Source organism: Drosophila rhopaloa, unplaced genomic scaffold (assembly GCF_018152115.1).
Source record: "Drosophila rhopaloa isolate 14029-0021.01 unplaced genomic scaffold, ASM1815211v1 contig_155, whole genome shotgun sequence".
Lineage (NCBI taxonomy): Eukaryota > Metazoa > Arthropoda > Insecta > Diptera > Drosophilidae > Drosophila > Drosophila rhopaloa.
Genome location: NW_025335034.1, coordinates 7,323,793 through 7,346,429, shown reverse-complemented (window position 1 = coordinate 7,346,429; position 22,637 = coordinate 7,323,793). Strand labels below are relative to the sequence as shown.

Sequence of the window (22,637 nt, the reverse complement as noted above, 5' to 3'; positions counted from 1 at the left end):
TTTCATTATGGCTGGTGCAAAAATATAGCATACTTTTCTGCTTAAGTGGTTAATTTTAAGGTTAACGTCAGATTTGGCTTATGGCTTCGGCTATATAATCTCGATTGAAATGACCTGGGCTTACAGACTCCTACTATTGTAAGTATAGAAGCGGAAAAATTTTAATAAATTTGCATTGGATGCGAAGCAAGTTTAAGAAGCCTTATAACCATCAAAAAGTTACAAACACAAGGGGGTGGTGGGTTGGACTTGATAAAAATATTTGGAAGTCAATTAATTTGTTTGATTTTGGCAATAAAGGTCCAGTGCTGAACAAACCTAACAAGTAATAAAAAAAAAAATATATTGTATATAAATTATATAGGTTTTATTTAAACATAGTTCAGCGTGTCTGGCTGTAGGAAAATTTCTACATACACTTATTATGCTTTATGTACACATTCTTGTAATGAACTACGTATATGATGTCAGTTTCGTATCGAATGCTCAGATGCAATTAAATAAATTTCTAATACAACATACTCACTAAAGTATAACACATATTAAATAAACGTTGCTGTTGTTTTCTAGAATTTAAACATATTATCAACACATTTTACACCAGCGTTGTCTGAATTTGTTGTTATATAATACTTAGTAATTACAAATGTTTTTTCTTCGCAAATTTAATTTGGACAAAATTGAAGCTAGTTTGGAATGCATTTACAAATATTTTCCTTTCAACAAATAATAATTTGCTTAATAACAATTTAAAATATTTAATAGGTTTTTAGCCACCAGAGTTGGCCAAAAAAAATAACAGAAAAACATTGATAGACGGATTTAAATATTGCAAATTATTACGTTAAGGTGTACAAACACTTGAACTGAGTTTTAACATATCATTTCTGAATCAGTTTTATGTTAATCATTCTTCTGCTTTGAGACAGTTAACATACTTCCACTAGATATATCAACGTGTGTTTAGTGATTGGCGTAGGACACAACTACAGGTTCTGTATATTCTTAACTTAGAGTTCATAGGTATATTTCACATAGGTTACTTTCCTTTAGCTATTTATGGAAATTGTTTCGTGTTTGCTTTCTGCATTTCTTCATTCGTTTAAGCATAGTATATAAATTGGTGTATACATATAAATAGTCAAACTTATTTGTTTTTCATTTAAATAGTAATAATATAAATATATATATATATATATATATATGTATGTATATAGCATTTGTTTTCGTGTTTGCTCAATGTTCAACATTATAATATAATTTCCTTCTGTTTCATTTGTGTTTGCTTTTGCTGCTGCTGATTTCATAAACTTTATATATTATTTCTGTAGCGTTGTGTAAAAATGTTATATAATGAAATTTCAAGTTGCTCATGTATATATATATATAATTGTTATATTTAATATTTTATTACGCATTTGTGTAATGTGAGTGTGGTTTGATGTTTGCTGTCTATGAGGTTAGAGCTCTTAAACTGAGTAAGTGAGTGTTTTGCACGCATGATCTCCTTGGGGACCGCTTATATCGCACCAAATGGGTAGAGTGGGACGCCTTTATTGCCGCCATTCTGCGTTGGCTGGATGGGTTGCATGATGCCCGTCGCATTACTGTGCGGCGCCATCATCGTCGGTTGCGCCCCAGTCAAAGGGGCTGCTGACTGCCCCATCATACTTGGCTGGCCCATCACCGGCATTCCCTATAAAAGTCGTTAAAATAAGCGTTAAAACTGTGCGTACAATGTATGTTCGGTTGAAATTCATGCACTGGAAATACAATATGTACTTATAAACTGCTATGACAGACGCAATGCTACAAAATCAGTGGCAGGAAATAGGTGTCGGTTGAGCTTTATAGAAGGGGCCACCGTGAGCTTGGAAAACATTGCTACATGGAATAATACTGAAGGAAGTGAGGTCTACAAACAAGTAAAACAGTAATTCTCCTTAAACTAAATGCCTACCAGATTGTCATTATAATTTAAACAAACAAGTAACTGATAAAAGTGCAGGATAATAATGCAATTTAATTCAGAAACGAGAATCATAGAGGAGGGTCGTACAGAACACGCGCTTGTAGCCGGTAACCAAAAAAAACAGGAAGGAAGTTTCTGGCGTATAGTTCGCATATATACGTTAGTGCTGAAGATGATAGATTTTTAAACAAAATTGAAACAAGTCTTATAAAAAATAATAAATTAAAGGATTACAAACAAAATCAATAGTTAGTTATAAGGAAAAAACGGCAACTTAGGTCAAAACCAAAATTATATTTATTTAGTATTCTTTATTCTGTTTGAAAGTTTTGTATTGGTTTTGGTTCATTTTGTTGGATTTAGCTTCATCTTACCTGCATATAATTTGGCATTACAGGATAACTAGCATGTATATACGGATGATTGATTGTGATTGGCGCAGGACTTACGGTCATGCCATGTGCCTACATTTTGCATATCGATGTATATATTGGCAAATTGATAGAATATATATTGATATATCACAAACACACATACACACACACAGACAGCATTAACACAGGCGCAGCGTGAGTTGCCATTAGTGATTCGTTTGTTGTTGTTTGTTTGATTGGTTTCAATATATATTTAGTTGTGATTCAATTTGATTTGATTCGGTTAACGATTTTCGATTTTGCGGTATGCGTTGGGATAGTTGAGATATAAAGCAAACATAAAATAAAGAAAAGAAAGTAGTTGATAGTTTATATATACTTGGTTAAAATGCAAATTAAAAATCAAAATAATAATAAATTAAAAATATAATATGGAAATATGTGATTTGTTATTTTGGCCTGCGTGTGTTGCTGTAGAGGCCTAATTAACACATCATGTTTACTCATGGACCTGCTTGCCAATATGTGCCACTAAACATAGCCCTAGTAGTTGTGTTCTGGTGCAATTCGCTATTATTCTTTGGTAAACGGTGGGTTGTATTAAAATCTGGGCAAAATAAAGGCATAACATACAACCCGCATTAACTTGAATTTCCCTTTCAATTCACAATTATAAAATAACAAATGGTACAACATTTAGAAATTTAAAGTGGACTGATGAAAGAATATTAAATATACTTATTCACTTTCAATCTTATCAACAAAATTTAAGCAAGCTGTGGAAATTTTCATACAGATCAGGAATTAACTCAAAAAAACCAAGTAACTTTTTCAATTGATAAATAAACATTAATTTTGAAAAGGAAAATCACATTAAATTAGGTAATAAAGTGTACTGTACATGAAGTGTAGAATAAAGTGTTGGGTGACACAAAATCGAAACAAAATCAAAGGGAAAAACAATGCATTTACATAAGAAAAAAGTGTATTTTGTTTTCCTTTCTGGCATTGTTTTCTCTCCATTAGTTGTATCTGCTTCGGCACGATTTCTAGTGTATTCGAATTATTTATTTTGGTCTCTCGTTAAATTCGAACAAATTCGATGCAACGTAGAGTTTGGTTTTTTATCGGATTCTTTCGAGTAGTATTGGTAGTTTTTGAGTAGAGTAGTTCGGTAGACAGTAGAGAGTAGAGTTAGAGTAGGCAAAACTCACCATTGGACGATAGCCAGCACCAGTAGTAGCCGCCATTGGTTGGGGTGTCCAATTAGCACCTGGTTTCGCTGTATTTTTAGGTGAATTCCATTGCACGGGTCTATGAGAATTATGGGGTAAAGAGTAATGATATATAGACGAAGTCAATGAACACGGCATTTGAATTTTGGGATTTTTCTATCTAAACACATTTCTGCGTGATTTCGAACTAGATTGGATGGACTTTATGTACACATATGGAACATGAATATGGCTTTATGGACGGGAAGGTCAGTTCGGATGGCGATGGAAGGAGGGTTTAGTATTGGTATAAGGGATCGTCAAAGGATCTGTTTGTTCGGAGTTGGAACTTGGCTGACCAAATTAACATTTAACCTTTAGGGATACGAGGCAACCATCTACTGCGAGTGAACTGATGGAGATGCGACAACATGGATACTGATCAACTCTCTGTTTTGGCTTCACTTTCGAACGCACGCACATACATATATATCGTCATTATATTGGCTCGATTTACTCACTTTGCACTTGCCGTTTTGTTTATATTTAAGTTATCAACTAGTGACATTAGTGAACTATCCAAGTCGCCGGTAATTATCTTCCCAGTGCCAGCCGGTGGCTGCTGCTGTTGCTGCTGGTGCACTTGCTGCTGATGTTGCTGGTTGTGTTGCTGCTGTTGTAACGCTAGAATCGAACTGCTATTGCTGGAGTAACCTGTGGCGACAACGTTCATTTGATTGCTGTTGTTGTTGGCTGAGGCAGGCTTGAGAACATCGCCCAATGCATCGAAGCCTTTGATAGATGTGTACATTTCAGACGATATGGTGTTTGTTTAAAGGTAGCCATAGCCAATGAACCGTTTTAAGCAGACATTTATACACAGAGACAACACATTGGATATACGTATATATAGTAGATAGCGTTAACAATGAATCCGATGATCCCAAGGTATTTATTTTTGATGTTTGTTGAGTTAGAGTTGATTTTGTTTGCCGTGGAGATTTTATATTTTGGTTTTAAATGATTTTTATTCATTTTGTTTTCATTTTGCCAGCGTAATCATAAAACACACAAATATTTTTTAGAGTTTTATAAAGATTGAGTGTTCAAATATGGATTTGTGCCACCAACATTAACATGAGAATATGTGAGGTTGTTTTTTAGTTTTGATATTTTTGTTTTTACGTTCAGTACATAAGAACATAAGAGAGAGAAAAAGAGAAAAAATAACATTTACAAAATAAATAACATGAATTTGCATTTTTATATAACTATATGGGACTTTTTGATTTCTAATTTTTGGCATAGGACTATTAATAGGTTGTTATCTACAGATACATGAAAGATGGTAAGAATATTTACAAAAGCAACCCTAAGCTCGATATGAAATTTTAGCTTAGGTGATATTGAGGAACATGGTTAATATGATTAAATTGGTTTAAATTATATACAATATTTGGTTTTGCGACAGTAAACAGATATTAGAGAAAAAATGTCTTCAGAAAGTTATAGGAAAATAGCAAATAGCAAAAAGAGAATTTGACATTAAACTAACTTCTCCTGAATGCATAGATTCTTTTACCGAAATATCACACAGAAATTAAAATTGAAATACAATTAACATACACAAAAATTATTTTGTTTCTTAAATAGTTTTAATAAGAAAGATATAAATTAATAGGATATAAACTAAAGCAAAATTTTGATGTCAAAGGACAACAACGCAGCATTTTTTGTCAATGACAAAACGATTTCATAATCGAGTACAGACAATTAAAATGGACAAAATAGCTACAAAACACGAGCAGACAACAGTGAGCAAAGCATGTTCTGTTTGGTGTGGATGAGCATCTGTGACACAGGGCAACGCTCAGAGGATCTTGGATGCTGAGAGAGAAAATTCGTGTCTGCTGCAGCACAACAAGCCAGTGACGGAGCAAGCTTTGTACAGAAACAAAGCACGCGGAGAAACAGATGCTTGAGGTTAATGGATTTTGTTTTCGTATTCGTTTTCGTCGTGGGACGGCGAAGGTTCACCTGGTGGAAACTGAGCTGCTGCTGTCGTGGCTGACATGGAGGGTGGCAATAGCGCTTGCTGTTGCGGCAATTGCTGCCGGTTTTGCGGATGCTGCTGTAGTTGCAAATGCTGTTGCTGCTGCACATATAATGCCGCTGGCTGTTGTTGTTGCACCTGTTGATCCATGAAATTGATATTGTTGCCAAAGGGTGCAGACGCAGCAACAAGTGGAACTTGGGGCAACGACATGTCATCGAAAAATGGATTTGGCAACGACATCGACGCTGTGTGAAATTCAACGCAAACATTTACAGGATAATCATTAAAGTAATATAAAATTATAATTATTAAATGATCGAATATTATTATCAAACTAACATTGGGATCACGTAAAACGAAAAGGAGTTCTATAGTAATCACGCATAATTCTTTTAAGGGTCTTTAACAACCTCTTAAAATTTACGAAAGGTACACAAAAATATTCTAGCCTGGTGTAAACGTTGCTTTTAAGGCTTATAAATACCATGCTAAAATTTATTTCAGGTTAGTTCAAACACACCAAAATGGTATTTAAGTTGCCTTAGAAATTGTATAATTTCAATCAATTAGTCAACTTAATTGAAAGTAGTTAGTAATAAAAAAGCGTTTAGTTTGTGACTGCGTATTAGGTATTCAAATTTGTGTTCTTAGGATTACATTATAGCTTGCAGATAGGAATGAATGAAGACTGTCATGAAGGAACTTACCTGCTGGTTCCGTGTTACCAAAAACGGATGAGAAATTACTATCGGAAACGAAAGTATTTGTAGCAGCAGCGGAGGAAACTGAAGCGCCATTAAAACCTATGTTTTTTTGTTTTTTTTTTTAATATTTTTGGTGGTTTTGTATTCAGTATTTTTGGGTGTTGTGTGGGCGGTGGACGGTAGTCGTTGACGTGAATTGGAAGATTAGCGATTGGTTTGGTTTTTGGTTTTCGAGGTGTTGTTTTTGGTATCGTTATCGTTGTCGTAGTTTTCGTTTTTGTTTCGGGTTGGAAAAAAACAGTGATGAAAAATAAAGAGTAACAATACATTAGACAAGAATTCAAAAGAAATAAAAACTTACAAAAATAACTATGGTAAATAACTAAATCGATAAAAAATATTTTATTATGATTACAAATATGGATAAAATGGTGCATGAAAGTCTTGTGCAAACAGACGGCTAGACCGGAGTGAAATAGAGTCAGACAGAAAGTGAGGGGCGTCTAGAGCGCCGGATAAATGCGCTCCTCATAGCTCTGATTTTTACGGGTACCACAATATAAACATGTAGGATCACTACATTTACACACCGACTTATACCTATGTACAGCACAAAATAAACGTAATTTAAATCATTATTGCTACTGGAGAACTTAGGATAAAATAATAAGAAAATTATAACATGCTACCATTATTATGCATCCACAAATTATTGGCATTGAGTGCAGCACCTGTGGCTCCTGAAGCGGCAGTTCCGCCGCCGCCGCCGCTGGCTTCAAACATGTCAGCAAAAGGATTGCCCAACTGCAGCAGATCGTCTGAGGCCTTGGTGGCTGCTGCAGCAGCAGCGGGCTGCGCCGACGCGGCACCGAACAGATCAACTATCGGCTGGCCAGCCTGTGCGGCTGGTGGCGACGATAGAAATGGATTTGTTAGTGCAGCGCTAGCCCCAGCACCGCTGCTAGTCGGCGACGATACCTTAGACTACCAAAAAAACAGGTATATACATTGATTAAAAACACATTTTCGATAAGTAATGCAGCTAATCAGCTCACCTTGTATTGGTTCATGGCAGCCTCCTCTTCGGCAAGCACCTGCGCCTTTAGCTGCTCGTCAATGCCATTGGTGGTATCAAATTTGCTAGAAGCAGCCGCAGTACCAAATGCCGAGCTGGTAGAAGAGAGTGCAGATACAGCGGATTTTACATTGCGCTGATTGCTAATGATTGTCAGGCATCAAAAACCAGAGGCGAGTTACAAAACAAGAAAAATTATAGAAATAAAAGAATAAAACACAAAAATTAATAATTAATAATCAATAATATATCTAAGAAAAAAAATTCATGAAAATAATCGACTGCAGAAATAAATTCAAATTTTTGAGCAAATACAATACAACATTTTTAACAAGAACAAAACTGTAATTTCTGTACTTATATTCAAAATATTAAGCAGGTAACTTTGGATTTTAAACACTTTTCTTTTTTAATAAGACAAAGAAAAATGTAGCATGTGTAGTCCAAACACAAAAATTTGCCTTTCAGTATCAACAACGATATCCGTTGGTCTGTCTACCTTTTTAAACAAAAGTATCTTAGAAACTAAAGTAATAAGGCAAAGGTATTCTGAATATTTATGAATTTATACTACACTACACTATTATTTGAAACTAAATTTGCCAAGACATTTTGTTTAAAATAAATAAATATTGAAATTAATGTTTACCAACTATAAGTCAAAGGAAATAAAAGCATAGAAATAAAAGTATATTTTCGCCTTCCCACGAGAAGGAGAGCTCAAATTACGATTTGGAATGTTGTATATTTTACCCTGCTAACAATAACCTCAACTCAATTGAGGTTACCAAAGTCTAGCATCTTTTCTTAAACATATTGTTGTACGACTCTCTTGCACAGTAGCACAATAATTCTTTTTATACCCTTGCAGAGGGTATTTTATTTCAGTCAAAAGTTTCTAACGCAGCGAAGAAGACATTTCCGACCCTTTAAAGCATCCGGATAAAGGCATAGAAATCGAAATATATTCGTTTTGTAAGAACTGCAAGAGTATATAAGCTTCGGCTTGGCGTAGTTTTCAAGTCAAGTTTATAGGGTCGGAAATGTCTCATTCACAGCGTTGCAAACTTTTGACTGAAATTATAACTCCCTCTGCATGGGTATAAAGATAAAGAACATAATGGAAGCACTGTAAAATGTAAAGAACCAAGAAGAATAATCTAAACAAAAGTGCTACTCTCTTGCCAACAGGGAAAGAAGCACCGCTGCTTAAACGTTTTCGAATCCGAAATTGTTTAAGTCCTATGGCCCACAAGCTTCATATTATAATAATAAATAAATTTATACAAATTAATATCAATATTTTAATTATCTAACGATTACTAATAGGATTTGTGTTCCTCAGATGACTTTTTAATTGTATTTTAATATTTTGAAAAGAGTATCTCACTGACGGTATTGGTTTTTTTTATACCCTTGCAGAGGGTATTATAATTTTGGTCAAAAGTGTGCAACGCAGTGAAGGAGACATCTCCGACCATATAAAGTATATATATTCTTGATCAGGATCACCTCCTGAGTTGATATAGCCATGTCCGTCTGTCCGTCTGTCTGTTTCTACGCAAACTAGTCTCTCAGTTTTAAAGCTATCGAGTTGAAACTTTGCACACACCCTTCTTTCCTTTGCAGGCAGTATATATGTCGGAACGGCCGGGATCGGCCGACTATATCCTATAGCTGCCATATAACTGATTGATCGGAAATGCCATAACTTTGGTGTTTGTAAAGTTAGGAAGTTGGAATTTTCTATGGGTTTTATATTTGACCAATCAATCCGACCTACCAAATTTCATAAGGATCGGCCGACTATATCTTATAGCTGCCATATAACTGATTGATCGGAAATGTCATAACTTTGATGTTTGTAAAGTTAGGAAGCTGGGATTTTCTAAGGGTTTTATAGTTGGCCAATCAATCCGACCTACCAAATTTCATAAGGATCGGAGGACTATATCCTTTAGCCGCCATATAACTGATTAATCGGAAATGCCGTAACTTTGGTGTTTGTTAAGTTAGGAAGTTGGGATTTTCTATGGGTTTTATTGTTGGCCAATCAAACCCACCTACCAAATTTCATAAGGATCGGCCGACTATATCCTATAGCTGCCATATAACTGAACGATTGGAAATGCCATAACTTTGGTGTTTTTAAAGTTAGGAAGTCTGGATTTTTTATGAGTATTAAGAATGCATCATATGAATTATTTTGGAGAATATAATTTACAGAGTATTCTGCAAGGGTATATCAACTTCGGCTCCGCCCGAAGTTAGCTTTCCTTTCTTGTTGTTAGATAAATTAGTCGAAATTTGAAATTAAAGAAGTTTAAAGTTCAAAGTTCAAAATAATTGCAAAATATGAGTGAAAGACTACAAAGAAAAGAAGCGTAATACTCTAAGACCAGATCAACAAACCTTGATGACTGTGTGGGCGTGTTGGCTGCGGAAACTTTGCGACCCTCCAACGTGGCCAAATGCTGTTCCAGAGCATCCAGCAACGAGCTGGGCGCCTTGGTCAAATCGGGAATATCGCCTTTGTCAATGCCCACATTCTGTAATCAGGAAGTGAGAGAATGAATATTCGGAAACATTTTACTGAGTTACTAACCTCGGCCACTTTAAGGAACTCCCCAACACGGTCCATGCGTACCAAAAACTTTTTGTAGAGATCCAATGCATCGCGCGCATGTTTCTTGTTCATATCAAAGTACTTCTCAAGCAAATTAATGATGCCATCATTGTAGCAAGCAAACAGGCGTATGAGATCGCGAAATAGGAGCATAAAGCTCATATTAATAACACCTAAAAAGAATCATACTTATCTAAAAAACATTTAAAAAGCAAAAAGAGATTAAAACATGCCATTGGACAAATCATTGGACTGACAGTCGAACTCCAGAAGTGCATCCAGTTGTGCCTGCAAAACTGGCAATGTCTTCAGAAGTTTTTCTGCGTTCATGCTGCGCAGCGAGCCTTCCTCTTTGCTAAATAATAGATTACGAATCAAATAAATTAGATCAAAACTATATACGATGTGGCTTACATACCCTCGCTTGACTTTGCAAAAGTCGAAGGCCATGGCTCGATAGGAGAGCGATTTCTCATTCAAATACTTGGCATAGCGCCGAATGAAGGGCGACATATCGTAACCTGTTTATTGGACAAATATTAATGAATGTTCTCTATATATAGGTCACACACATTTTAGGCAGTGCCAAATACGAAATTTAAAAACAATAAGCCTGATGGTTAGTTAATTTTGATTTCATTTTTAGCTTAAACGAATTTTAGTAACAACTAGGAAAAAATACAACGACTATAGCCCAATAAAGAAGAAGTTTCAGCCAAGTGCTAACAGCTTCTGTATTATACTCACCCATTCTGCCACCCGGAACGCCCATGCCACCATCTGTATAAGGTTTAATTTTTTTGATTTTGAATATTTAGTTTGGATAATTTGATTTTTCAAGTTGTTGTTAGCCAGCATATAGTGTGCAAAATGTGGGTCAGTAAGCGCCGCAATTCGGTATTAATTATTTTTGTTTAGAAATTTTTGTTAATGAAATAAAAGCCATCGTTCGCGCAGCATTCACATGAATTTAAAGAGAGAATGAAAGGGGGATGATTAAAATGTAAGCATTAGTTTTCAATAGTCACTCGATCAAATTGTTGATGGGTATGAAAAACATTTTAGGGGATTTGAAGGGAAACTTAATTATACCTTGCACAGTTCCTTTGTCCAGAAAGGAGCTGAGATTGAACGTGGAATTGCTTGAAGCCAGATATTGCATAAAACGCTGAAAAGATTAATAAAAAGTGAATTACAAACTCAATTAATTAATTTAAAGTTAATAATAGTTCTTGTTAAATATTCTGTTTTATCACGTCTTAGACAACTCCTTCATTATACAAATCAAAATAACGCATTCAAATATAAGATTTTGCAAAAGATTTTATATTTTATACACAAAAATGAATACTGAAATCGACGTTTTTTCTAATCGGCTGTCTCTCAAAACTTAACAAAACATGAATATTAATATTGTTGTCCAGGAACAACTTTTTAGGTCCTCTTTAGCATTAGGCAACATTGTCAAGTATATTGACTTTTATCTCTACAACAATATTTTGCATAGCCATGGAATTTCTTAAGCAGCATTTTTTTAATCACCCTAATTTTTAATTTTGATGTTGGGAATGCCACTACTTTTCCTTGTGTGTTTTCTTTGAATTCTTTGAGAAAGATGTATTTTAATTTATTCACGTCTATTCTCTTTATGTCTAGATATAAATACCAAAAAGATTGCTCTAAATAAATAGAGGAATAGAACAAATAACAAACGACGATAAGGGTTTTCAAAGGGCGGACATACATATAGGGTGATTCGCAAGTAAAAATTTAACTTAAAAAAAAAGGAAAAAAATATGAAAAAAAGATAAAAATTAAAATAAAATATCGACAATGAAATACGCCCCTAATACGCTTTACACAAACAGAAGAAACAGATACAAATACAAACCTCATTGCCATATGCCATGAGATGATGTGTGGTTATCAGCGACTTGTAGACAACGACCCAATTGGCGTTCTGGGAGCGCTCGATAAGTAAATTGGCAAGATGAGGTATCGACACATTCGGTTCGTTTGTGCAGTGCACCAAATCTGAAAAAGAACAAATTTTGAGTACGCTTATAATAATAAAAAACCATTCACAAAAAATGAAAAATAAGTCTACAGTCACTGCTATAAAAGTAGAAGGAAAAACTTAATTTACTTTGTTACTTTCGGAATATAAAAAAAAAAAGTCAATATCAACTGATCTCTCGACAGAAAAGTTATTTTCTTCGATCAACGCGTTCAAAGTAAAAATAAGATATATATTAAATTAAAAAAATGTATATTAAAAACTTTTTTTTGGTTTGATTATGTTATGTTATTATTAAACAAGTAAAGAAGCAAACTTCGGCAAGTAGAAGATTATATACCCTTGCAGTTAGTGCAAAACGACGACAATTCGATTTCTATGCCTATATTACTAATAACAATGAAGCTATGTCGATTTTGCGCTGCATTTTGCCATCGTTTCTATGGCAGCTATATGTTATTGTTGTTTGATTTTGACAAAACTAAAAGCGTAATTCGAATATAGTAAATAATTACTATATGTCAAAAAAATATTTAAATAAAAAATAAAAATTTTATTTTTTTAAATTTTTTGATTTTTTTATGAGAGCTATATTATATAGATGTCCGATTTTAAGTTAATTAAAAACGTAATGGGATCTATATGATATAGTCGACCGATCCGGTTCATTCCGACTTGCAATAGAAAGACAACTTTTGGGAATGTTTCAAGTAGATAGACAAATTAAAAATATAATGAACTTAAAAAATTATTTGAAAACAAAAATTGTGTTTGAATCTCGCTAGCCAACAAAATTCAGGATCCGCCAATTTTCATTTTTATACCCGTTACTCGTAGAGTAAAAGGGTATATTGTATTCGTGCAAAAGTATGTAACAGGTAGAAGGAAGCGTTTCCGACCCTATAAAGTATATATATTCTTGTTCAGGATCACTAGCCGAATCGAACTAGCCATGTCCGTCTGTCTGTCCGTCTGTCTGTCCGTATGAACGCTGAGATCTCGGAAACTATAAAAGCTAGAAGATTGGCATTTTGCATGTAGATTTTAGAAGTTCCTATGCAGCGCAAGTTTGTTTCAAAATGGTGCCACGCCCCCTTAAACGCCCACAATCGCTTATATACGATTTTAAAAATTTAAATATTTCGGAAAAGTAAAAATGCAGTTTTATTGTGTTTATCAATACCTATCGAAATGTAGAAAAAATTTTTCAAATCGGACCATTCGTTAAAAAGTTATGCGTGATCAAAGTTTCTATCTCCATCTCCCTCGCACTCCCTTTACCTGAGTAACGGGTTTCTGATAGTCGGGGCACCCGACTATAGCGTTCTCTCTTGTTTTTAACTCAATAATGTTCGACCAAAAATTTCCTTCAATGTAGAATAAGTTATTAGATCTTATCAATTTAACGTAATACATTTATTCGTTACATCTTGCGGTTCAAATTCTTTTGGTGGTTGTCCCATGCTTAAAATACCCTCGATATTATAAACGGAACAATAAATTATTAAATTGTGCGCAACTGCCATAAATTTAATCTTCTTGTTTTGTGCGGCCCATTATCGGTCACGACTCTTAGTTCTTGGCTTATCTTCGTCTTCTCTTTTCAACCGACATTCGAGCTAAAGAGTCAACTCAAATCATTTAGGGACGGAAAAGTGTCGGTGATAAGAGCAATGGGTTTACAACTATTATGAGATTCCCCTCGAAGCGATTTTCATTTCAGTTGAAAAGTTTTTGTCGCCAAACGATTTGAGGGGCGTTGCACAAGCCAGATCAGATATTTCACGGTATTTTTCTTCAATTTATTTAGAAGAGCTGACGGGCGACGCCAGACCAGTGATTCATTTATACATAAATAAAAGCAATTTCAATAAACGGCAAATGTGGAAAATTGATTGGCCGTTGTGAACAAGTGAATTTGACACAAACACAGTGTTCTGACGCTATGGAGTACACTTTAAATTTACGGGTTACTAATATTTTTATTGGTTTGCTGACGGTTTAATGTCTAATAAAGTAATAATAAAAGTAATTATCACTGGTCCATTGGTCAATAACCATCCGTCCCGAATATATGTCACATAATTCGATTTCTAACCATCTATGTACTGTAGTTGGATAGTTGGTTTTATTTTAAGCCCGAAAGTCGTTACCAAAAGAATATAGAGAGAGCAGATAAAACAAATACATTTAATAGAGGTCTTCTACCTATCGGGGGCCTATTAAGTGTACAGATCGGGTTTAATTTAAGTAGTGTTTTACATGACGTTTTTATAAATGCAATTTTAAAATGTGTATTATGCGTATGAGACACGTATGAAGCATATTTGTCACACAATTTAAACTTTGTTAACGTTGACACATGCCAATTTGGCAGATGAAATACATTGTTTATGTGGCAAGTAACGCTCCATGTTATTATTGCCCTATTTTATGCCCATTTACTAGTAGCTGTTGCTGATGACTCATCATAAAAGTTTTCAGACAAGCAAAATAAAAGGGGGTCACCATGCGAGTAAATATAACCAAAAAACCAGATTCCAGCGGGACTGTCATTAAGATATTGGACTTATTCGATTCTTTTTTTTGAAAAATTTAAAGGTTGAAGCAAATCCATCGAATTAGAGAAAAGACTTATGCATACATTTAGCATACAATGGTACCATAACTACAACAATCGCTGCTTTCGTAGGCGTTTTAAGCCATTCAAAGCTCCTACAACCACACTTGCAGCCGTGGGAAAGTGACGTAATGTTAGAGAGAGACCGCTGAGAGAAAGAGAAGGCGAGGACAATCAATGACGAACGGAGTCCACAAACAGCAGCAGCTGAGACACAGGTGCAATTGTGGGTGGTAGAGCTCTGTGGACCGTAATCAGTGGCTTCGTTTTCAGAAAACTTTGTTATTTATTCCAAAAAAAAAACACGTGAGGATGGAGTGGGAAAGCTAAGAGACTCGAACTGGTTGTTACTGAATGGGTATTTGTTTTATTTTTGCAATGAGTGGTAACGGTTGTAATTGCACATGGAGAAACTAATGCAAAACTCAAACGTCACCTTTTCGTATTTGCTAAATAATCTACATCTATTTTAGGAAGTTAAAAAACAATGAATTAATAGTAATTTTTTTTTAACATTTAACGTATTTAGTTTTTCGTTTAATATTATTAAGTTATTTGATGTGCAATACAAATTTGAAAATAAAAAAAATTGTTTGCAATTACAATTTTAAATCATTAATTTTTTAGAAGTAAAGACGAATTCTTAATCTGTAAATGTAAATATATCAGAATAAAAACTCATTACAGACATTGACCCAAATACATACATAACGGTAGTTTTCAGCCTTTTAAATCGGTTTAATTATTTCATCAAATAAAGGAAATATTTGACATGACATTACTATTGTAATAATTTTTTTGGGTTCGAGTAATGGAAGTTCGACTGTACAAGTTTCTTTCGAGGTTGAGGGATACATTTTCCCATAAAACACTGTAACTTTATCAAGGCTTTGTGGTATTTCTCCGTGTACCAACTAGGAAACGTAACGGTGATTTTACGCAACGAGGGATTATGAGAGCAAGAGCATGGGAGAGAGATACTTACAGTCCAAATGCTTCTTCTTCGGGCCAATGCATTCCTCCGTGGTGGCCTTGCAAACGGACTTTGCAAGTCCTTGGCCTGCTAGGCTGTGACGGGCTGCAAGCAGCCTGTCGTTGATCGTTTGCCCTGCCATGGTCATGATGAAGCTGTTGTTGTTGTGTTTCCTCTTCTTTCTCCCGCACACTGACTTTTATTTACTTGATTAATTTAATTATGCACCCAAGGAGCAGACCACACGAACACACACTCACACAACGAAAGAGAGAGACAGAGACACACACACGAATACGCGAGCGAGGGAGAGAGAGGTATTGATTGATTGAGAATATTTTCAACAGGAAAATTCTTATACTCGAGCTTTAGGAAAAACTGAACGGTACACAGTTGTTCGTTACTACGTCACAAGCCTTAAACAATGTAACGACGCGTTTTATGCGCTCTCTAACCGGTGCCTAACGCTGAAACGCGATTTTTTAATTTTCTATTTTTCCTCTGCCACAAATCGATAATGGCGACTAGGAAGTGGAGCGAGCGAATGAGCAATGTCCTAACGCCTCAGCAAAGTGGGGCTAGTGCTTTATATCGATGTTCATTCACGACTTGGGCTGGGAGGTATCGGTTGCAAAATATAATACCATATAAAAAAGTTGGAAAAAACCAAATATTCAAATTCTTAAAAGACTTAACAGTAGAGATAAAAACATCGCATCTTACATTAAATGAAAGAATAAAGCCTCATTAATTTCGTGTTCATTTTTAAACATTAAATAGCTTTAAAATTTGTTTATGAGTCAGTTTCCAAGAATGTTTTAAAGCTTACAAAATCGCAAATTAATGAAAGCAATGTGGGGAATTTCATGTCGTTAATATTATTAGCAAATCAATAAAATAAATCAAGATAATACACTGCACCTTTCAAAATAGCTAAATTTGACGGAAAAGTAGCCAAACTCACAAGCCGACAACGTAACATAAATGTTATTAAGCTGGCTTGTAGGAGAAGGCCTTTTTTTATTTCAAGTAGTCGGTCATACTGGTCATTAAAATAAATAAAATTATACTAAAAAACAGTAGTTAGCAGAATCAGCAAGAACGTAATAAATTTGTAAGATGTTGAATGGACAGATTGCACACAGTTATCTAGAGAACTCGTGCACGCTGCTGATACCCCGCCCGCCTGCAGCTAATCAGTCCTTAAAGTCGTCCCAGCCAGTAGCAGCTGCTGCTGCTTCTTCTTCCACTGCCGAGGAGCATGGCCAAGGGTCGGCTGCGGGGGTAGGGGTAGCAGGAGAAGGCGGCGCGGAGGCTGTGCATGTGGATCGCATAAGAAACTGCGATATATTCGTCGACTCGCACGATCTTTACTTCTACGCAGACGTCAAGCTGTACAAGTGAGTCACTCCAATCTGGTACGCCTACGCGAAATTCCAGCGATATCATTACGCCCTTCCATTTCCTTTCTCCGAAAGATTCCATAGCCGCCGCACTTTCGACCTGCGGGAGCTGAAGACGCTGCTGATTAAGTACAACACAGCGGAAAAGCACTACCAGATCTGCCTGCGGTGTCTGCCCCTTACAGCGGGTGCACAGGAAGGATCAGGAGGCGGGGGTGGAGGTGTGGGCTCGGGCGATGCAGCCAAGCCGAAGAGCGGGCGCAAGGATTATATTGCCACCTTTCTGCACCTGCCCACCCTAGCCGACGGCACCAGTGCCCTTTTGCCGGACAAGGAGCCCCTGGTCCAGGAATGGAAACTAAAACGCATCACCGATCAGTGCCAACTGCAGCTCGACGGAAACGAGCGCACCTACAAGCTGACTAACCATTTTGGTTACGGCTACGCCAGCAAATACAGTGGTCCGCTGGACACAAGTGAGGTGACTATTCTGGTTTTGACTTTTCACCAACAAAAACTAACCCCAGTCGATTTTCCAGCTGGATAAGGCCACTTGTCGCGTGTCGGAACCGCATCGGATGAGCCCCATCCAACGACGCCAGGAGCGCGTGGTCGACGAAATGAAGCGCTTCTCACGCGAACAGTACAAAATGAACTTTGTGGAGCTACAGGTACCGTCCGGTCACCAGAATCCTCTGCGCTACAAGCCGAAAATCTACGAGACTTCCATGACGCAGGAGCAGGCGCATCTGTTGCACAACATTAGCCGGGACCAGGCGCGAGAACAACAGCCGTTTGACATTCTGCACCAAAACGAGATCGATTGCGGGCTAATTAGCATTTTGCTGGCCATTTGCTATGATGTGCGAACGACCAACAATGAGGCGACGTGTGAGTCTGGCTGGACGCGCAGCATCCTATGCCCGCTGTACTGCTACTTTGAGCAGTTCGACAATTACCGGGACGTTCTTGTGTCCTTTTTGCGTCGCATGATCACGTACCCGCTCTACCGTAATTTCGAGCTGGGCCGCCAGTGTGTACGAGATGCCATCGAAGTTCTAAAGGGCGGCCGCAACTGGCTGATTAATCAGTTACTACTGACGCACCAGCAGTTTGCCGGCGGAGAACCGAGTCGTGATAGCTTCAACAGCTACTACTTGGAGGACTACATCCGATATGTGACCAGTCCAAGCGCCTGCAGCGATGAACACCTGCGTCTGCTGGCCCGCAACCTAAAGAACGTGCTAATGGACGTGAACAAGCGGCATCTGGGCCTGGGAGTGACCGAGATTGAGACTGAGCTGATCAAGGAGCTGATGCAGGAGATGCACATGGAAACGGGCAGCGAGGGCTCCTCACCGCAGCAGCAGGGCCATGCGGACGATGACTTGGACCTCGATAACGACGCGTCTGGCCAAGAGGACGAGACTACGACTGATGACGACAGTGTCATAACCGACTCCTTCGATAGCATGGACATGGACATGCGACTGATTGAGAACGAAATTGTTTATGAGGATGACGAGGAGGACGAAGAGGACGAGGACGAGGATGAGGATGGGGCAGACGATGATGACGACGACAGCAGTTCCTCCACCACCACTAGCAGCGAGGCAGAAGGTAACAGCGTCATCGAGCAGTGCAGTAATAGCGAGACCGCTGCCAGCATTAGCACCAGCACCAAGTAATAAGCCACTTCTCCCGAGCCTGGCAAGTCCTGCTCCTGCCTTGCCCAAAACAAACAAGCAACACAACCAACTTAATGTCAAAGAACGGAGGCTAAACAGTGATTACTTTTAAAATTAAAAAACAAAAAACAACCAAGCAAACGATGTAAATTTACACAAAAAACAATCCAAAAATCTACTTAAATCTTAACTGTACAATAATTTAATGAGACGAAAACTCAAAGATTTGTTCACGCCAAATGCGAAAAGATATTTAAATATTTTTTCCCCTTTGCTCTACAATAACTTCGATTATAATTACACACACAAGAAAATCAGAACTTTAGCATTTAGTGTGGCATTAGAATACGGAACATTTGAATTTTGAATTCTGAAAAGCGAAATCTAGTTGTGCATTTTGTATATACATCTATAATTATATAGATATCGATATTGTTGGTGCTGCAAGCAAAGAAAACAAATAAAAAAAATAAAATGGAAATGGAAAGCAACCCCAAAAATAAAATTACATTTTGGGACAAAAGTCATGTACGAGTTCCCAGTTAATGTTGTATACATGTCATTGAAGTCGATACAAAAAATCAAGAAAGAAAACTAATAAAATGAAAATATCTATTTTTTTATTAAATGTGGCATTAAAGTCATATATTTTTTTGGACTGTAAATATTGGTAATGTATCTGGGTAAATATAATACATAAATATTTGTATAAGTGTTGTATGTTTTTCAAAGACAATTTATTAATGAAGTCCGATGCTTTTAAATAAATGAAAAGTTCCTCTTAATGATATAAACACAAACAAATTAAAATCAATTAAACATTTTTTTATCTAAATTTTTAATAATTTGTTATCAAATAGAAATAAGTACAAACTTTTACCGAAATAAGTCAAAGTAGACAATTGATCAAATAATTTATTTCTGATCCTTTAAAGGCAAGCAAGTCGCTTAATACTATAGCTACCCTTTTAGAGTATATGAACAAAAAATTAATTTTTATACCCTTGCAGAATGTATTATAATTTTGGTCAAAAGTGTGCAACGCAGTGAAGGAGACATCTCCGACCCTATAAAGTATATATAGTCTTGATCAGGATCGCGTCCGTCAGTTTTAAAGATATCGAATTGAAACTTAGCACATACCCTTATTTCCTTTGCATGCAGTATATAAGTCGGAACGGCCGGGATCTATGGGTTTTACTTTTGGCCAATCAATCCGACCTACCAAATTTCATAAGGATCGGCCGACTATATCGTATTGCTGCTATATAACTGAACGATTGGAAATGCCATAACTTTGGTGCTTTTAAAGGTTTGAAGTTGGGTTTTTTTATGAGTATTAAGAATGTATCATATGAATAATTTTGGAGAATATAATTTACAGAATATTCTGCAATATTCAACTTCGGCTTTTTGTTTTCTGCTTTTTTTTATTAATTGGTCACAGCGATAATTGCTGGAAGACATAAGCTGATTTTTATACCCTTGCAGAGGGTATTATAATTTTGGTCAAAAGTGTGCAACGCAGTGAAGGAGACATCTCCGACCCTATAAAGTATATATATTCTTGATCAGGATCACCTCCTGAGTTGATATAGCCATGTCCGTCTGTCCGTCTGTCCGTCTGTCCGTCTGTCTGTCCGTCTGTCTGTCCGTCTGTCTGTTTCTACGCGAACTAGTCTCTCAGTTTTAAAGATATCGAATTGAAACTTTGCACACACCCTTCTTTCCTTTGCACGCAGTATATAAGTCGGAACGGCCGGGATCGGCCGACTATATCCTATAGCTGCCATATAACTGATTGATCGGAAATGCCATAACTCTGCTGTTTGTTAAGTTAGGAAGTTGGGACTCTCTATGGGTATTATATTTGGCCAATCAATCCGACGTACCAAATTTAATAAGGATCGGCCGACTATATCCTATAGCTGCTATATAACTGATTGATCGGAAATGCCATAACTTTGGTGTTTGTTAAGTTAGGAAGTTGGGATTTTCTATGGGTTATATATTTGACCAATTAATCCGACCTACCAAATTTCATAAGGATCGGACGACTATATCCTATAGCTGCCATATAACTGATTGATCGGAAATGCCATAACTTTGGTGTTTGTAGAGTTAGGAAGCTGGGATTTTCTATGGGTTTTATATTTGGCCAATCAATCCGACCTACCAAATGTCATAAGGATCGGCCGACTATATCCTATAGCCGCCATATAACTGATTGATCAAAAATGCCATAACTTTGGTGTTTGTAAAGTTAGGAAGTTGGGATTTTTTATGAGTATTAAGAATGCATCATATGAATAATTTTGGAGAATATAATGTACATAATATTCTGCAAGGGTATATCAACTTCGGCTCCGCCCGAAGTTAGCTTTCCTTTCTTGTTTATTTTACCGATCCTGGGCGCCTTGCAGTAGTTGGTCTACCCTGCAAAGCGCTTCTCATGCCAATATAAATTCTATATTGCACTCAATTTCAGGTCCCAAAATCGTTGAATTAAAAAAAATATTTTTAGCTTTTTTGGGAAACGAATTGATAGATTTTTCAAAATGTTGAAGTTAGCTTCCTGTCAAGATAATGATACAATAGTACATGACTTCTACATATAGCCGCAGAATTAAACATGTGCTGTGAAAGTCCGATCGGAACCCAGGGAAGTGCATATCAAGACTATTCTAATATTCGTTGATTAGGGAAAATTGGCGGTAAAAGTGTGTAAGTGAAAATTCCAAAAATTGGAATTGATTGGGCCGGTGCGTCAAAAAGTCAAAGTCATAAAACACTTTTTATACCCTTGCAGAGGGTATTATAATTTTGGTCAAAAGTGTGCAACGCAGTGAAGGAGACATCTCCGACCCTATAAAGTATATATATTCTTGATCAGGATCACCTCCTGAGTTGATATAGCCATGTCCGTCTGTCCGTCTGTCCGTCTGTCTGTCCGTCTGTCTGTCCGTCTGTCTGTTTCTACGCGAACTAGTCTCTCAGTTTTAAAGATATCGAATTGAAACTTTGCATACACCCTTCTTTCCTTTGCACGCAGTATATAAGTCGGAACGGCCGGGATCGGCCGACTATATCCTATAGCTGCCATATAACTGATTGATCGGAAATGCCATAACTTTGGTGTTTGTTAAGTTAGGAAGTTGGGATTTTCTATGGGATATATATTTGGCCAATTAATCTGACCTACCAAATTTCATAAGGATCGGACGACTATATCTTATAGCTGCCATATAACTGATTGATCGGAAATGCCATAACTTTAGTGTTTGTTAAGTTAGGAAGTTGGGATTTTCTATGGGTTTTATTTTTGCCCAATCAATCCGACATATCAAATTTCATAAGGATTGCCATAGCTGCCATATACATAACTGAACGATTGGAAATGCCATAACTTTGGTGTTTTTAAAGTTAGGAAGTTGCGATTTTTTATGAGTATTAAGAATGCATCATATGAATAATTTTGGAGAATATAATTTGCAGAATATTTTGCAAGGGTATTTCAACTTCGGTTCCGCCCGAAGTTAGCTTTCCTTTCTTGTTTGTTCTACGTCTTTGTGAAAAACTTGTTAGTTCAGCGGAAAACAGCGGAAATAAAATTTGGAACATTTTGTCGATTTATAGCTTAAATGTAGTTGTTTTATGTTGGTTTTGTATCGACCTTGTAAACAATAATTGTAGTGTTATTGAATTACTCGAGGTCATACGTTGGTTATATTTTAATTTCTTCTATAACGCAACGATTTATTCCACTTAACTTTCATCACACTTACACTCCCTGGGGAGTGAACCCGACTATGATAGGACTAGCTAGTTTCGTCTGCACGTCACCTCAGACTCATCAGCTATCTACGGGGATGGAAGCAGAGCGTCAGAAACTCCCCAATGTTACGATCAGTTAAG

The 22,637-nt window shown here is 36.6% G+C and overlaps 2 protein-coding genes across 19 annotated transcripts; one reads left to right on the top strand and one right to left on the bottom strand.

Annotated features, from left to right (window-relative positions):
- Nucleotides 1-343: 343 nt before the first annotated feature.
- Nucleotides 344-16,181, bottom strand: LOC108049153 (phosphatidylinositol-binding clathrin assembly protein LAP). Of its 18 annotated transcripts, none has more exons than XM_017130233.2 (16): nucleotides 15,644-16,181; nucleotides 11,913-12,055; nucleotides 11,114-11,189; nucleotides 10,769-10,801; nucleotides 10,440-10,542; nucleotides 10,255-10,376; nucleotides 10,001-10,194; nucleotides 9,808-9,944; nucleotides 7,376-7,490; nucleotides 7,052-7,304; nucleotides 6,324-6,419; nucleotides 5,598-5,861; nucleotides 4,082-4,352; nucleotides 3,561-3,660; nucleotides 2,347-2,436; nucleotides 344-1,696 (listed from the first exon to the last, which is right to left on the bottom strand). In XM_017130233.2, exons 1-16 carry the CDS (start codon nucleotides 15,777-15,779, stop codon nucleotides 1,520-1,522), a joined length of 2,310 nt encoding a protein of 769 aa, XP_016985722.1. In that variant the 5' UTR covers nucleotides 15,780-16,181; the 3' UTR covers nucleotides 344-1,519. The 18 variants fall into 18 exon arrangements, with proteins under 18 accessions (XP_016985722.1, XP_016985718.1, XP_016985719.1 ...); XM_017130229.2 differs by having other exon boundaries at nucleotides 7,376-7,538; nucleotides 15,644-16,180; XM_017130230.2 differs by having other exon boundaries at nucleotides 7,010-7,304; nucleotides 15,644-16,180.
- A 466-nt stretch (nucleotides 16,182-16,647) lies between these two features.
- LOC108049160 (protein SHQ1 homolog) lies at nucleotides 16,648-19,357 on the top strand. Its single transcript, XM_017130259.2, has 3 exons — nucleotides 16,648-17,031; nucleotides 17,110-17,515; nucleotides 17,574-19,357. The coding sequence occupies exons 1-3, from the start codon at nucleotides 16,751-16,753 to the stop codon at nucleotides 18,720-18,722; spliced, it is 1,836 nt and encodes a 611-aa protein (XP_016985748.1). The 5' UTR covers nucleotides 16,648-16,750; the 3' UTR covers nucleotides 18,723-19,357.
- Nucleotides 19,358-22,637: the final 3,280 nt, after the last annotated feature.